Source organism: Scleropages formosus, chromosome 22 (assembly GCF_900964775.1).
Source record: "Scleropages formosus chromosome 22, fSclFor1.1, whole genome shotgun sequence".
NCBI lineage: Eukaryota > Metazoa > Chordata > Actinopteri > Osteoglossiformes > Osteoglossidae > Scleropages > Scleropages formosus.
Genome location: NC_041827.1, coordinates 17041719 through 17056929, shown reverse-complemented (window position 1 = coordinate 17056929; position 15211 = coordinate 17041719). Strand labels below are relative to the sequence as shown.

The 15211-nt window shown below is 37.9% G+C and overlaps 2 protein-coding genes across 3 annotated transcripts in view; one reads left to right on the top strand and one right to left on the bottom strand.

The window, feature by feature from the left end:
* Nucleotides 1–15211, bottom strand: part of cenpp (centromere protein P) — a 72121-nt gene that overhangs the window by 27937 nt on the left and 28973 nt on the right. The gene's annotated exons all lie outside the window — the stretch shown is intronic.
* aspn (asporin (LRR class 1)) lies at nt 2566–10066 on the top strand. 2 transcript variants are annotated; one of them, XM_018744620.2, is made up of 8 exons: nt 2566–2775; nt 4014–4279; nt 6931–7043; nt 7317–7530; nt 7959–8069; nt 8170–8263; nt 8607–8745; nt 8964–10066. In XM_018744620.2, exons 2-8 carry the CDS (start codon nt 4015–4017, stop codon nt 9159–9161), a joined length of 1134 nt encoding a protein of 377 aa, XP_018600136.1. In that variant the 5' UTR covers nt 2566–2775; nt 4014; the 3' UTR covers nt 9162–10066. The 2 variants fall into 2 exon arrangements, with proteins under 2 accessions (XP_018600136.1, XP_018600135.1); XM_018744619.2 differs by having other exon boundaries at nt 3969–4279.

Below are 15211 nucleotides of genomic sequence, written 5' to 3'. Positions count from 1 at the left end.
AATTGTCACCATACAGTATATAAAGCTTTCCTTCGTGCTGATACCAGTCTTACTTTAACAAACTTCTAGGAAAATATTATGCCCCTAGAGAAACTTTGCAAGAACAATTTCCTCATGTATCAGCTCCTTGCCAAACCTAAACATTTTTGGTAAGTTGACACAGGCCATAAGTATAACTGCAGGCTCCCATAAAAACAGCACTTTTTGCTGTAGTAAGCAAATAAGAGAATGCCATGAAAAAGGATAGCATTACATTTGCCATGAAGAGAAGAATATGAGCTTGTTCCATACAGTCAAAGTGTCTCTACAGCTCCCAGTGCAGTGGAACACTGAGCACATTGTTCCACTGGGTTTTAAGTTCAGATTAAAAAAAAATAATAATTTTAACAGAACACCTTTATGCAGATGTCACTCTCGTTCAAAACATTTATAGAAGCCGTGGGGCAAAATATTACAACTGTTAATTCTGAAGTGTATGCTGCTTTAAAGAAAACCGTGTGCCGAAGAGCTTTTTGCAGTTTCACAGTTTACTTTTTATACAGTTAGGTTTTGAACATACAACCTTGTGGTCAAATGTGCAGTTGAACAATCACGAGTACAACTGCTTTTCCAGTTCAACAGTATTACAGTGTTAATGAGTTAGAAAAGAGGAAGCAAAGAAACTCTTAAAAATAAAGCAATAAAGGACATTTTATTCAGCACTGCACTAGAATGAGAGTTTTAGCTAATTACCGGTAATACTCTTAGCCTGATGTAAATATAATCCTAATATGATTTTATACAACTAAAAATAAAGTAGTTGCCCTTTCCTTTCACTTGTACTATTATCATTTCTACTTTGTAATCCACTGTAGACAATCATGAAATTCCAGGTATACACTTTGTGAAGAACATAAGAACATTATGGGGTGTTTATTATTTCACTACGTAGAGCCCATTTCACACCTCCAAAGCAGGAATGGAGACACCGGTCTAGCCAAAAGGCAGTCAGTTACATCAGCTACAAAAAGAGGAACAACCATTTATCATTTCACAGTTCAAATTGGAACAAAGCAAACACTGCAATAAATTTTTCTGGGGCCTTCAGTGTCACGTACTGCAAAAAAAAATGACCAAGAACTAGAAGAAGTGTCATGATAAATCATCTAAATTTACATATAAAAGGCATCATAACCAATTCAGTGCGTAAACAATGCAGAAAAAACAAGTCTTCCTTGTTTATAGCACTTTGCCGGGGTTTTTGTGATAAACAGTAATGCACATCACACCAGCAGAGTTTCCTCATTTTGTTATTATGATGTTGTTTAACCATCTCTACCCACTAATACAGCTCATTATCGTAATTCAGAGCAAGTACCCTGCTCAGAGATACCACAACAAGGTACCCAGGACTTCAACAACCTTCAGAATCCGGCAAGTTACTAGTCTGTACCTTTAACCACAACATCCTCTGCTATCTTCAGTAGCACAGCAGAAGTTGTCATTTCATTCATTGAAAAAAAAATCATATTTCAGTCAACAGAACTTCATCTCCATAAGTGTACAAATATTAATCCATAAATCAAGCTATACAACCATCACGTAATTTCTTGTTTTAAACAATATATTACAGAATCTGCACAAAGACGAGAAAATGAAGAGTGTAACTACATAATTTGTGCAAAACTGAACTTTACAACCGACAAGCACCAATTCCCAAGAAATTAACCCATCACAGAAATTAACCCATAATTATGTTCTTCAAAACAAAAAAGTCTAACTCACTGATGAATACCCATTCTGACCTGGTATTCCACTGTAAAAGCATTTGTTCTAGTATATATTAGCAGTTCGCAATCACTCTGAGGTATCAGCATTGATTTAAAAAAATAAAAAAAAAGGCATAAATTCTTGCATATCCCACCACATTGGCTGCCATGGTGATTGACATTTACCAAAGCTGTGACCTTTGGGTCCAAAGGCAACTGCTCCAAGAACTATACTACCAGCAGTGATAGTTTTAGAGGTTGAGGGACAGTGAGGACATTCACCCACATTTTTCACTTTAAATGCTACCCAGTCTGACTAACTAGACCCTAGTCATGGGGAAAAAAAGGGTACTTTGGATAATCACTGTGTGACTGATGCTGTACGTCGCAGTCATATTGATCATCTGAATGCAAGGAAAGAGAGGTGTGTCTGTATTTTATAGGAAATGAACAGTAATTATCTTCTTTTGACACATACAGGCATAATTTTCAACATGTGATGCTACAACTGGCTATCAGTAATAAAATTGGTCTTTAAACAGCTGCCTAAATACCCTGAAGCAGTTTAACCTCACTTCCTGAGCACACAGTAGTAAGGTTAACCTCTAGAATAGTGTTTAACATGGCACGATGCCACCTGTCAGAGCAGGAGAACCACGGGCCCATGGGTGAGATCCCTCTGAGAGTGTAAGACTGGGGGCCCGACATGCGCAATATAAGCTTGCAGGTCTGGCCGGAAGCCAAAGTGCTGATGGGAAACACATGAGCGGTAACAATGCATTTCCAACCGAGACGTGACGATTTGTGAGGGCTCTTTATTCGAGTGCAGTTCTACATGCCAGCAGCTGCCTTCTTTGCCTCCTTACAGGGACTTCACTGTTGTCACTGCAGCAACTTTTCAAATTTAATTTTGTAATTCCGCAGACACGGGATCTATTCTTAACAAAATTTGTTTTCTTTTTCTTCCCCCTCCATGAACTTTGCCCAAGGGGATTTTGGAATTAAACCAGGAATAAACAACTAAAAGGTATGTAATTTTCATTACTACTCAAAAGAAATTTAAAACTAAAACTTTTAATAGAGGCATGGATAAAAGAAAAACCTGTGGGGACATTTGAAGGAATCATTTAATTAACCGATACTTTTACCAGGGAGAACACCTTGGTGTTTTAATGATATCCTATTTTGTGCAAATGTTATCATTTGACCTGCACCTCAGGTTCTGTAAGGGTAGCATTTAACACTAAACATAATCAAGTATTGGAATAAAAAGACTCACAAAGCTAAAGAGCTAACCCCTATTTCTGTTAAGGTGTAATTTCTGAGTGAAGAATAACTGAAAATGTACTGGATGTGCATTTTTCTTCTCTTGTGTACTTTTTTGCAGTATTTTAAGTTCTCCCCCCCCCCCAAAAAATGAAAAAATTCATAACTTAAGGATAACAAGAAATGTAGAGTTTGTGAACAAGTAACAGTTATAAGTATATTTGATAGGATTTATAGTATAGTATGATCACGGAAGTTCTGCTAAATGCAAATATTAACAGCTCTTCAAATATTGTTAAATATTTAACAATTCCAGAAGAAAAACAAATTTTAAAATATTGCTTCCCACAATAAAACTTGAACATATTTTAATGCAGCACATGATGTGTGGAGACTGTTCCACTTTAAAATGTAGAATCCTGAAAAGAGCTTAATAATACTGACACAGTTCTTCTCTCTCCCATGCTATCCTGAGGTGATTACTGATTAATGTTAATATTACATGTTAAACAGCATTGCTTAGTGCAATACGTTTTCAAGCCTCTGCACCTAAACACTGCAATTAATAAAACACGCAGACTGCAGAGGACTAATATGGACTGTTAGCTCCCATAAGTTTTTCAGTGATGAAATATAATTACTTTAACAGAAAGAGTCCAGAAACAGTTTGAGGCACATATAAATCACAAAGCAAACACTGTGAAATTACTGCATGTGATGGATTGATGTTGGAGACTGCAAATGTGGAGGGAGTTGTATTCATGGTATTTTCATCATGTGGCAAATTCTCAGTGCTAAGTGCAAATGCCTTGATTAAACCAAAAGTTTGTGAATGGAGTTGGGGAAAAAAAGACTTAAGTGTACAAGATGGAACGTGACTCAGCGGACTGAGGTTATGTGATAAATAAATGAATAACGTTGACGACGTTGTGCTTCCTGGCCTTCATTCTGTAGTGAAACCCTAGACACATCACAGAAACTGAAACCCCATTTCCCCAGTATGCGGGAGTTCCTACTGCTAGCTCTCCTGGCTTTGTGCCGGGCCCGACCTTATGAGCCACTCAGCGCCCTGGACTTCCTGATGAGCCGCGACATGATGATGCTGGATGCTGTGGACGAAGATGATGACAACGATGACGATGATGATGACGACGACGACAACTTCCTGTTTCCACCCAGACGGTTCCTCCCTTTGGGCCCCCCAGAACACGAGTGTCCATTTGCCTGCCAGTGTTCGCGGAGGGTTGTTCAGTGTTCTGATCTGGGTGAGCGGTTCCCACAATGCTCCAGTATCTCTCATAATGCTAAAGCCCCCTTTAACCCTTTTAATCACTTTCGTGACACCTCAATTAAGGTAGCCTTCTTTTCCCATAACATTCTGCCACATCCACAGCAAATTAAGGTAGAAATTAAATTGAAATTTCACCAGTATCCAGTTTATCTCCATTCAGTCATATGGAGATAATACACATCATATAACATTTTTTCAGTCAAAAATTAAGTAGACATTTACATTTATTCACTTAACTGATGCTTTCCTCCAAAACAACTTACAATGATCAGCTGTACACAATTACTATCTATCCATTTTCATAGCAGGATAGTTTTTACTGGAGCAATTTAGGGTAAGTATCTTGCTCAAGGGTACTACAGAAGGAAGCAGGATTGGAACCTACAAGCTTTGGGCCCAAAGGTACCAGCTCTAACACCTATGCTACCAGCTGCCCCATTGCCTATGGTTAACTGCACAGCATTTTGGAACACTCATGCTTATTACTCCCAGTTCATCATTGCCTTTTTCCTCTGCTGATCTTTCCAAAGCATTTAATTGACAGTAAGCTTGGCGGACCTTTTCTTTTGATACACTTACTTTGATTCATTTATTTATTTAACTGGGGTTTTTCTCCAAAGTGAATTACAATGTTAAGCTACTAACAGTTATTTACCCATTTATACAGCTGTGCAATTTTACTGGAGCAATTCAGGGTAAGTACCTTGTTCAAGCGTACTACAGCTGGATGAGGGATTCAAAGGAAGCCGTTCTAACCACTACACTACCAATTGCCCCACTTATCACAATGTCTAGCAAAAATGCTGTAAGAACTAATATACAATGATTACCAGTAAACAACCAGAAACAAAAATGCACACTATATGATTTTATTGCTTGACTCTGAGGCACATTAATTGTATGCTTCAGAATCATATAATATACATCATGACATCAACTTTTTTCCCTAAAATACAAGGTTTTGTCACTGTTGATGATGTATGCAGTATAATTTCTTGGATATGTATGGAATCATCTGAAACTATATAATTTATAGTGGAATTTTTCTTGAAGTATATAGAATTATAGCCAAGAAAGTTACTAGTTCAAATCCCGCTACAGGATTTGCTGTATCCCTGAGCAAGTTTCTTAATCTTAATTGTTGCAGTGCCAGAGAAGACTGAAAGCTGTGGAAGTCACTTAAAACAAAAACTATCTGACAAAATACCTATTGCTTCTTATAAAAACGCCATCAAAATTGCACCAAAAAAATAACAATGGTTCATGCTACATGGCTTCATGCTAAAAAGCATCTTTACCAAAGACTTTTAAATTAGATAGTATTTACAATTTCTAATAAATGAATAATGTCCACTGACTTTCACCTTAATGCAACACCAACTTTTTTTTTTTTTTTATAACCTTAACACAAATAAAGTAGCAAATATTTATTTACCACAATATAATCAAACTTGTATTTTTTTAAATGATGGCTGGACTGCAAAAGCATTCTGACTGAGGCGTCAATTGCAAATCATAATATATAAAGATGCAATCCATAAAATACCAAATCTTTTTGCTACACTGTGAGTGTTCTTTTAATGGATTTAACATGTACCCTACTGGACAAGAAATTGAGGTCAGATATTTTTAAGTGACATGTATGAACACAGCAACTATTTCATTAATCACTTGCAGAATCCACCCTATTGGAATAGTAATTCCTCACACATTTAACTACCCAGCGAAGGATTCGTTATGATGCTGAGACTGCTTTAGAAACCATGCAGAAGCTCTTCCTGTATCACCTCTTCATAAGACAAATAACATGTTTTTTTCTCTTCTTCATCTTACTTCGGTCATTGCAAAGAAGCCACACAGTTTTTTTTACATTTTAACTGGCCTGGTGTTTTTAAAAGACATTTGATGGCTTGTTTTTATGTGCTGCCTTTACTAACACAAGAGTAAAGATGTGATTGGAGGCACACAAGCAGTTGGAGATAATCTAAATTCATATCTGAGAAACAAAACATGACAATTTCCAACACTTAAATATATCAGTTTCATATTACTTGAAGAGCAAAACTAAGTTTTTTCCTGTGCATTAAAGTAGTAGATTATGCCCAGGATTAGGGGTTCGTAAATCAAAGTTCCGCTCTTAAAAGACATTACTCAAATTTGCCACCTGGTGGTAAAGATTATATTCACAATAAATAGGAAGCGCTATTAATAACTAAGGACAAACAAATGTATATGACATGAAGTGTATCTTTAGAAAAATATTTAAACTATGTTTGGTGGCACATACTATCTTATAACACAAGTTTAGCTAAATACAACAGAGAGTATCATACATCAATGTTCACAGTAAGAAACAATGCATCTATTCCACTTCAATACATTTATTAGAAGTGTTTTAAAATCATGCATAGAAAGCAACTGCGAAGAAAGAGAATAGAGCAAGTAGAAAACTGAATTTAGAGAAATTTTTATGAACTAAAATGAAACTGGAGGTCCCGTCAGTGTGTCATTTAGCCCAAAAACTGAAAAAAGACTTTTCAGAGGCCCCTTTCAACCTTAACAAGAGCTCAACTCTTTGCAATGATTTATAACAAATGTACTTGCACATTTATTTTTTTAAAACAGGTTTGAAAGCTGTGCCCAAGAACATCCCATCAGATGCATTACTGATAGATCTTCAGAACAACAAAATCTCTGAAATCAAGGAAAATGACTTCAAGGGCATTAAAAATCTTTACGTAAGACAAAATTCTTACTTGTTCAGCCCCTTGTATTACTGTTATGATGGAGGAACTGTTAACTTCCATAACAATTTTGAACAATGTATGAAATGCTTTGATACGAGGTAAGATTGCAGTAAATAATGAAAATCCTCCATCAAGTCAATTTCTTGGTTCTGCCAGCTTCATCTTACAGCCAGCAACGGAGTGTCAATGAAAAAGTTGACATAATTTCTGTGCTTTGAGGACAGTCAGAAACAATGATTATCCTCATTGTACATGTCTCTGCAGGCACTGTTCCTTGTCAACAACAAAATCACCAAGATTCACCCACAGGCCTTCCGCAGCATGGACAACCTGCAGCTGCTCTACCTCTCCTACAACCTGATGACCCAGATCCCAGCCAATTTGCCCAAGAACATCCTAGAGCTCAGGATCCACGATAACAAGATCAACAGGATCCAGAAAGACGCTTTCCACGGAATGAGGTCGCTGCATGTACTAGGTATCCCCCGTGCATAAAACAAGGGCCTCTGCTCATATATTATGGAACAGATCAAATATGTCTAACTGAAAAGTTAATTTCTACATACTGCATGGTTTCGGAACAGTACAGTATTTTGTACGCATATTTAAAGCCATGTCAACACCAGACTGTGATTAGTTTTTTTTGTTTGTTTGTTTTTTTAAATGATTTAAATTTTTAAAAAAAAAAAAAAAAAAAAAAAAAAAAAAAAAAAAATCTACATAACTGCTGCAAGTAGCACAAAGGTCCTGGATAAAGTTCAAGGAGGAATGCTAATATTGTACCTTCGAGATACTGGGTGGAACTGTCCCTTTTGAACCAAATTAATGAACCAGGAAAATAAATAGTAACAAAAATAACAGTAAAACACACTCAATGACATACAGTGTGTCGTCCCCCTCCCCCAGAGATGAGTGCGAATCCACTTGCAAACAATGGGATTGACATGGGGGCTTTTGATGGCATGGGTGCCCTGTACGTGAGAATAGCAGAGGCCAGACTGACAGCAGTGCCAAAAGGTGAGCCCCCAGCACACTGCTTACTGAATAAGGGCCTGTCTTGTGACATCTGCAACATCCAGTCATGTGTTTCAACTCATTCATAGTTCCTATTTTTTAGACCTGCCTTCTTCTATCACTGAGCTGCACTTGGACTATAATAAAATTGGGAAGGTGGAGATAGAAGACTTTATCCGCTACAAGAGATTACGAAGGTAAAAATAAATGACTAAATCACACAGAAACAACTGCAAAAACTACTAAAAATGTCATTTTAATTTGACTTGGTCTTCTTTGTATAGTGTACTACCCAATGTTTCTTCAGCACACTTAACACAGTGTAATATTTCATACACATCTGTCATGTTCCCTTGCACAGATCATGCAAAACTCATTACAATCACAGTGTAGGGACTCTCACACCTTCACACAGGTGCACTGTACACCTGCAAAACCTTGCTGTGTGTGTGTATGAACTGGTGTATAACCTTTTCTCTTTGTGTGAATCACTGTAGAACATTCACATCTGTGCCCACCACTATAAAATCTTTACCACAGGCTGGGCCTCGGCTTCAACCAGATCAAGTTCGTGGAAAACGGAAGTTTGGCTAGCACCCCCAATCTCAGGGAGCTTCATCTGGACAACAACAAGCTCAAAAAAGTCCCACCGGGCTTAGACTTGCTGAAGTACCTACAGGTGACCTTCTCTCATGTTCCTAACACTCAAACTGACATCCCATTTCTTTCTCTGCGACACACAGCATGTCAGCACCAAGGTGTGGTGGTGAATGGCAGGTGCTGCCCATACTCTGCAGGTTCCCCCAAAAAGCTATTCCATTTAAGTACATACGTGACTTGAGAATATTGATAAACAGGATGAGAGAAGCCAATCTCAGCATGTATTTTTGTCACCAGGTGGTGTATCTGCATGGGAACCAGATCACCAGCGTAGGGGTGAATGAGTTCTGCCCTGCAAGGAGCATGAAGAAGTCACCATATACAGGCATCAGCCTGTTTGCCAACCCTCTCAAATACTGGGAGGTGCAGCCCGCCACCTTCCGCTGTGTGTCTGGCCGCAGGGGCGTGCAGATGGGGAACTTTCGGAGAAAGTAGGGATTTGGGGTCACAACCCCCAATCCCACCATGCCCACCCACTCATCACACATCCAGTCAAGTACCAGGGTAAAACATCCAGGGCTAAGGAGGCTGAGTCACCAGCTGTCAGTGTAAAACAACCACACAAAGTGCCCTATCCAGACGGAAGCTGACTGGCTGCTTGTAATCAGGACCGTAACGTCCCTGTACACTTTATATACAGACAGAAATGTTTACAGTTAATACACAGATAGAAGCAGAACAGTTTTCATTACTTGAAATATTTCTGGGCAATAATTAAAAAAGGAAGGACCAAAAAAAAAAGCATCACACACCAAAAATAAGTCTGCAGGGATAAAACGGCAACTGACACAAGCCTCATCCATGTTGTTCTTTTATCCATGTGTAACAACGTCTAATACACAAATAAAAAAAGATACTTATGGGCAGATGTCAATATTTTCTTGATTTGAAGTGCAATCTTTATGCTAGTTTAAAACATGAAAATCATTACTAAGCACACAGATGTAGTGCTTTGGAATACATATGCTGTAATTCTGCAGGAGTAAAATCAGCGGAGAACACAGAATACATGCTGAATATGGGCTGTGTGGAGGTCCTGCGAAATGCTTCAGTTTGCGACAATAAAAGACATCATAATCTGACAGCTGAAATCAACTGCTTCAACTCAACATGGAAGGATTTATAAGGTAGAGGAGAACCTTAGTAGTAATTAAACATTTATTACATGTCATTACAGTGCCAGTACACTGTTAATACCATGCTATCAGAGTTTTATGCTGTCCTTGTTCTATTTAAGCTTGTCTTGGTGTACCAGAGAAAACTGAGTGAGTTCAGGTATACTTTAAATTTTTACATTGACAAAACATCTGCACACAAACACAAACTCAACATTCTGACTGTCCTCCTATGAAAATTCCATTAAACTTTTAAATTGAAAAATACATAAAACCTTTTTTTCCTCCTTATTTTTAGTCTTTGCATTGCATGCATTGTTAATACTAAATGTATCTTCGCAGTTAAAACGTCCTATTGAAAAAATTCAAGGAATGCTTTCTTAAAAGCTCTCTTTTGAATACTTTGTTTTGTTTACACACACTTAAATGAGACTGTATATTTATTATTCAGTTCTAATAAACAGTTCAGTTTACACTTGTTTCAAATGAAATCTTTTTATTGTTTTTACACTTTGCATTTGTTAACTGTTGATGGTTTTTTCCAAAATCTGTTCAGGAATGTTATTCATCATTTAAGTGAATACTAAACCATTCCCCAATATTCACCAATAAGGAAAATGCTGCAGGGCAGGGCCTTTCCCTCTTGATTACAATTACCTCCTGAGCAGTGAATTTATTATTTCCAGTTGAGCTGTTGACATGTCACAGAACACAAAATGATTTAAAAAAATTATTAGCCGAAGGATCGCAGGCATTTTAATTACGTTGAGCTAAGTTTATGTAATTCACACCATATTGACAATTGGGAAAAAAACAGCAAAGATGTTAAATCTCTCCCTTAAAATGACTGATACAGTGATAGTTATTAAACAAGTTATAACACTTAAGTAGCTGACACTATCACTGCTAAATACTTCACATTAAATATAAATTAATCGCACAGTACTGCATTTGCTGCAGCGCATCACACCTCTAACAGTGTTCTTATAGAAAAAATTTGGGTCCACTGAATTAAAAACATTTTATTCTCCAAAAACATATTTTGTATTCTGCAATTCAAGAAATGGAAAAGTATGCCAATGCAAATTAACAACCACATTAACTGCAAGACATACCAACACAGGTGGTTACAAGGACTTTGGATACCAAAAGGGCAACTTTGAAGGAAAACTGGTACTTTCGATGCACTCCAGCAGGTGGCGCTTTTGTAGCAGTTAAAAACCTACTGAGGGCAACAGGAAGTCAAAGGAATACCACACTGGCTGAATATTATGAAAATACTTAGTGGAGCAGCTTTTACCTTGGAGATACTAAACGTACTGTATAAAGACTCCAAAACTGGTGAAAGATTACTGAGAAGTTTCAGCTTTCATCAAAACTGTGGCCACAACAGCTTCGGAACAAAACACCACCATGACACAACTGACGCAATTATGCAGCAACAGATTAGCTAGCTATCGGTGAAGAAAAAGGACAGACAAGGAGTAAGGAGGAAACGAAAAGTCAATCAGAACAGTCAACTACTGTTACTGTTCTTTAGTTTTTCCTGACACTCCACGTTTGCAGTGTTTGGCAAGTTCAAGGGGGCTCAGATAATCTGCCATCTCTGGGCTAACTAACCACACACACAACACTCAGGCAACAATCACTCCATGTACTGTGCAAACCTCCATCACTACTTCCAGAACACAGCAGTAAAATAAAATACTGAAGACTCAAGTTCAACGACATGAAAACCATGTAACGTTTGTTATTTTCACGTCTCAAACAGCATTTATACTCATCACACTAGAGCACAATATTATTAGTTTTCAATCTTTTTATATGCTTCCTCCAGTATGTTTTATCCTAAGGAGATGTATTCGAGGGGGTTAAATATAAGAGAGACTGGGCAAGGGTGGGTTTTCCACCGCCTCAGCACGTGGCTGCTTTTGTTTCTTTTTGAAAGGAACGGCCATTCTGTCTGTTTTCTTCTTTCTAATCAGGACTTGGAGAGCTGGAGAGCTGGGGACTGGGGGCGGGGGGGGCAATGCAGGAAACATATGGAAAAGATATTCAGGCTGGCGGGGCTTACTGCCACGTCTCACATACCGCCCCCCCTCCCAAAAACTCCCAACAGGTTGGAAGCCTTCACCTCCACAGGGCCAGTGAAATACTAAAAGTTATAGAAGCATTAATCTCTCAAGTATAGTTTTACTGGGAGGGTTTACACAGACACTACACCCTTACTGGGAGAGTTTACACAGTACAGTGTTACTGGTAGATGTTTACACACACCAATCTTGCACACTACTAAAACAGTACTGTAATAAGTTGTGAAAGGTGAACTTTACAAAAAATAAACAAACCAGATTTACAGTAATCTTTGGGATTGTTATAAGTCACCCTCTTTGCTTCTTTCAACCAACTCTGAAGTGTGTAACATTTGTTTAGGCTCTTAATGAAGAGTAAACTAAGAGGAAGTCACACTTGCCTCTTCACTAGCCAACACAATACTAAAATGGCATTAATGAACAAACCAGTAATGATTTTTACCCAAATTCACTTATTTGAACACTGTTGTGTGGAAAATTAATGAGGACAAAATAATGAAATTACAAAATGTACTCTTTTTTTCCTAGTTAAGTTTTCCATCCAACTCTGAGTTGTGGAAGTTTGGAAAACTGCTGCACTTATTGCCAGGTCCTACCAAACAGAGGACTTTAAAACTTGCTCTCAAAGTGTTTTGACTATTGCATGCTCCATATTTTTGTTGCTGTTAGATGTGGAAAACATATCATTCCAAGTGGAAAACACAGCAAAATGTCACCCTTGTCAGTTACACAAACCAAACTAATGTGTACAGCGAGCAGTTCTCTCAAATGCTAAATCAATGGATTGCTTCACAGCACCATACAGACAATATGGCCACAAAGTACACAATGTGGACATAAAACAGGTTGCAAACAATGCGTTGTAAAACAGCACAGCACCAGCAACTATGCTACCTGCTGCTCTAATTACATTTCCATTCAAAACCATATTCAGCTTCTTTCCCATAGCAAATATTTTTATTTCTTCCAAATGCTAATTTATTTTGTTAAGACATGCACACCACATTTGAGATTCAGCTCAAAATTCAGTTCCCTGCCAAATTTTGTCTAAATCTACAGCTTTTCAGCTGCACATACCAACAGTGAACAAACATAAAAACTCCAATATTCATTCATTTTTCATCTCTCAAAGGTTTTTTTTTTTTAAAAAAAAAAAAAAATGTATTTTGATCTTCAGCCCCCTGAGAACATACTGTCTATGCAAATCTGATAATGAACACACTGGCAAAACTAGGATTGCTCAATTTCTTCAGTAAGAAATTCTACATGATTAGATGGGCAAGCAAGATGCTGAAGTTCCACAGCTTATCATGCAGAATTTACTGCATAATATTGAATATGGTAAAGTACTATTTCTTGTTTACCCATACTGGCTCTGTTCAGGAACAACGTCAGATGCTGTATAAGACAACAATCCCCAACCCACACACCATGGTGCTCAACTCAAAACCACACAAAACTCAAGCAACATAAACATCACTCTTTGTGAAACACAACCTGGTAAAAGTTCGAACATGAGCATGCCTCAGCAGGGCATAATCCTAAACCCAAGAGACTGTGGTTAGGCCAGCACTATCCAGTTCACTTACTCAAAGGCCTGGAAGTTAGTCTCACAGTGGTACATCTAACCCTGTGGTCTCCTGTCATCATGAAGCACATAGACCTCAAAACTGCACATCCTGGACTGAAGATGGTCATCTCCTGAAATGGGCTCATTTGAGTTACGAGAATTTGACTTCATGAGGAATTTCATTTAATACCCTTACTTTGGCTTACAAGGCAACTAACCATATTGTTAACTAGTATTTACACAGCAGAAAGTTCTCTATAGTAAAGTATATACACATATAGTTACACTACTCTAAACTTCCTACAATTACAATCTATGAAGCAGTACAATGTATTCAGTAGGCCTACACACACACACACACACACACACACACACACACACACACACACACACACACACACACACACACACACACACAATGAGCTATTGAGAGTCATCAATTAGCCTAAAACACGTTTTTGGAAACGCATGCAAACATGGGGAGAACATGCCCTACACATGTCTCAAAGGCACATCCAATCACACAGCCCATGTGCTGTGAAACTTTGCAGGTAGGCAGTCATACAGCATTACAGAGTAATTGATGAAAGTAAACTGCCGTGTTATGCTTTGTTTTGGTAAACAAGTTAACCGATGAAGTAACCGTGTCCATTGCAATGGGATTTGGAGATTATCTTTAAACGGCTGTCAATTTTTGGGATCAGGAACACATAAAAATATTTACCGAAGGTTAATCACACCTTTGAGTTATGAAAATTCACCTTACAAAAGGTTTTTCAGAAACACATTACCTTTGTTAAGTGGGGGAAGACCCAAAAGGTCAACATTTCCATGTTTTTCCAGCTCTGGATAAATAGAACCATTTTTTTAGAATGAATATAAAAATAAATACATTGCTAAAAAAAATCTCAGGTTGGGCCACACACACAGCAGAAAACTTTGACTAATCAATACCACAGTTTCCCACAATTTGTACCACAACTCAGTGCAGTTTCCACAATGTCCTAATCCATGTGTCTCAACAGTATATGGATTTGCAGCTACCAGTCTTGCCAACCTGATTTCTTTTTTAAACGCACTACTGGTGATATGGTTAGTGCAGGAGAACTGCGTGCTGACTGGAACAGCTGTACATCACACAGTCAATATGCAAGTGCCTCACGTGGCTCCTGGGGACCCACTGGAGGGGCAGTACAATGAGACTGCCATGGCCGCAGCAGAATGCAGCCGCTACGTAACTCCCGGCCACAGCTGAAGAAATGACAGACACAGATCCAACTTGGGCCACAGTGTCAACTGGCTCAGCCACTCAGGAACCCCAAATCTTTTTTTAAACAAGGTTTGTCTTTCCTTTTTTCCCCCTACAACACAAGTTTAAAGGTTAAGTGATACCTCCAGACAAAATAGAAAATTAAAAAAAAACAAAAAAAAACATTACCGCGAAGGACATATTCACTTATGTAAAATAATGTTGAACAGAACATTTTCAAAAAACTTTCATAGCAAAAGAGAAGTTTATTAGCACAAATCAAAGGGAACAGGAATGAAGAGCTAAAATAAAAAAAGTTACATTGTGAAGTCATGAAAACCTTTCATTCCAACTCTGCCAAAGAACTATTTTGAAAACTACCAAAATCCCCCCCCCCCCCCCCTCAAAAAAAAGGATCTCACAGAGGTTTTAATGTAGTATAAATAAAAAATAATTCT